This window comes from Ixodes scapularis, unplaced genomic scaffold (assembly GCF_016920785.2).
Source record: "Ixodes scapularis isolate PalLabHiFi unplaced genomic scaffold, ASM1692078v2 PGA_scaffold35__2_contigs__length_329733, whole genome shotgun sequence".
Lineage (NCBI taxonomy): Eukaryota > Metazoa > Arthropoda > Arachnida > Ixodida > Ixodidae > Ixodes > Ixodes scapularis.
The window spans coordinates 314,958-317,457 of NW_024609863.1; the positions used below are offsets into that span (position 1 = coordinate 314,958).

At 46.2% G+C, this 2,500-nt stretch overlaps 2 protein-coding genes across 2 annotated transcripts in view; both read left to right on the forward strand.

Annotated features, from left to right (window-relative positions):
• The window catches only part of LOC115310940, a 77,163-nt gene extending 76,181 nt beyond the window's left edge, over window positions 1-982 (forward strand). Inside the window, exon 2 of the mRNA XM_029969443.4 lies at window positions 1-982. This exon is cut by the window's left edge and continues 877 nt beyond it. Within this exon, the coding sequence (XP_029825303.4) occupies window positions 1-841 (841 nt within the window). The 3' untranslated portion in view covers window positions 842-982.
• A 1,304-nt stretch (window positions 983-2,286) lies between these two features.
• The window catches only part of LOC120839146, a 1,379-nt gene continuing 1,165 nt past the window's right edge, over window positions 2,287-2,500 (forward strand). Inside the window, exon 1 of the mRNA XM_040209384.3 lies at window positions 2,287-2,500. This exon is cut by the window's right edge and continues 10 nt beyond it. Within this exon, the coding sequence (XP_040065318.3) occupies window positions 2,287-2,500 (214 nt within the window).

Genomic DNA, 2,500 nt, shown 5'->3' on the forward strand with positions numbered 1-2,500 from the left:
CATGGCCAAGCCGGGCACGGGCACGACAGACAATCAAATGGTAACGACGGAACCGAGCGAGTTTCACACAAACGACCATCGCCTCTTGATCGAAAAGTACTGGGGCGTAAGCATGGACAGTAGCGGCACTTTAACAAAATCCGACACAATCCCCACGTGCATGGGGGTACCGCGGCACAACAACTGTTACGACTTTATTCATTGTGCCGACTTTGCACCCCGCACCAACAAGTTTATTAACACTTTCCCCTTCAAAAGTCACGTTGGCACTCCCATAATTAATTACGATTACACTTTTCAAAACGGCTGGCTGCGTACGTGCGCCCCAATGTGCGGGGATTCCAACACGTACATAGCCGCCCCTTCGACCGTAATGGGAAAACAACTTTCGACCCTGGACTCTACAATCAAGGACACCAGCGTGCAAAATTCCGTAATAATGCTACAGCGAGAGGATTTTGACAGCGAGTACGACAGGCCCATCGAGCGCGAACACAGCCACCAAGGTTTAATACACAATCCCCCCAATTGCAGCAAGGCGCAGCCTAGCGTGGGCTTTGGAATTTTGGCAGTAAGCAAAAAATCGATCGATTCTCCGGGCAGCAACGATAAATTTCAAGACGTGTCGGCATTTTTCCAGGTGGACACAGAACTGGTGCTTCACTCGAGCAACGATACAATATCGCCCATGCAAAAAATTAACAGCGCGTGCCACCAACACTTTACCAAAACTAAGGTAAACAAGTATATCCCAGCTAACCGACAAACACACTTGGGCCACTACACATATCACGAATCTGCCGGAACTGCCAAGTTACTCTCTGTACCATTCAAGCCATAATAAAGAAACTTTTTATTGTTTCTTGTACCCACATCGCCTGCATATCTCGTTATTCGTCAACCAATTGACTACTCTGTCCCATTCTTCGTCCATTGCTCGTACCATCCGCTGACAGTAATCATTTTCGCTTTCATCTTCTCTCCGAACAATGACCAGATAATCGTAATTGCCTCGAAGCACCTTGGCACAAATATCCCTTTCCTTAAGATTTTCTTCTTGTATCTTCTGCGCTTTTACCCTCTCCTTATGCATGCGTGCTTCGACTTCCCTCTTTCCAAACTCGACGAGTTTATCGACGACCAATCGGAGAAAATCCTCCTTGAAATCCATGGAGCACTCTATTGCCCTGGACACGGGGGAATCCTCAATCTTCATGTCGTCGTCGTCGTCGTCGGTATCCTAAAGAAGATATATATATATATATATAACTCTTTTATACTTAGCTACGACAACTGCAACGACATCCAATTTTTTTTTTTTTAATTTTTTTTTTATTTTTTTTTTATTTTTTTTTTTTTAATTTTTTTTTTTTTAAATTTTTTTTAATTAATTAATTAACTAATTACTAATTAATCAACTAATTAGTCATTAACAGGACTCACCAATAAGATGCGCCGAATATTAGCCCCCAGTCCTCCGTCCTTCTCTCCACCAGCCTGGCCACTACTAGTGCTGCTTGGTCCTGGCAGAGGGTCCATCCTTCCCGTCCGAGTCGTCGTAGTAGACTGAGGTTTAGTAGGGTTAGCTCGCTCATTATATAGGCAACTAGCAGAACTGCTTTTGGGCGTCGCCAAGGACGCTAACCGGTTTATCCAGGTCGCGAAGGCCAACCGCACGATATAAAAGGAGCTGCCTTCGGCTCGAAAATTCAGTCTTCGCCGAGGACTCGAAGGAACAAGACCTCCTGCCTGCCTGCCTGCCTGCCTGGAAGGACTGCCTGCCTGGACTGCCTGGACTGCCTGCCCCCTTGGATGGTGAGCCTGCAAAAACTTTGACTCTGCTCTATTGAGCATTTTTGAGACTAAGTTTTTAATTTAGGGACTTTGCCTCTCGAATGCTCTCTAGACTTTGCCAAATTTTTTTTTTTTTTTCATAGATGGAGCGGGAAATGCCAGAGAAGAAGCGAGTCAGACTTGAGGAGAATGACGATGAGGTACCGCTACACGTATTATTGGAATATATGTTTGACGGGGAAATGTCCGTTACTAGGGAGGAGATGGACAAAGCAGTGGAGAAGATGAGTCACGATGTGCCGCTTCCCCTATACAAGAGTTGGACGAAACTAAAAGAAATTGATCGACGCGTGGACATTTAACCAGGAGAAATTTTGTCCGAACCAAGAACATTGGCAACGCGAGAATGCGACCATCACGAGTCCCCTCCACTATTGCCCCGATGGGCAGAAGAGTTACGACGCGTTCCAAAACGAAGAAGAATTGTGCATGATGTCATTACCGTTGGATCATATGGAGAAGCTCAGGAGTCTTATTTTACTTTGTCTAAGCGCCTTGAAGAACCCAGAGCAGGATATGCCTTTGCCGCCATCTCCTTCCACATCTCGGGATGTAGACGGCCGCACTTGCACGTCGTCCACGATTGCTCGTGGAGCAACGGAACGTGTAGATGTGTCGCCTTTGCAGGGTTCCGCAGAAGACCAAA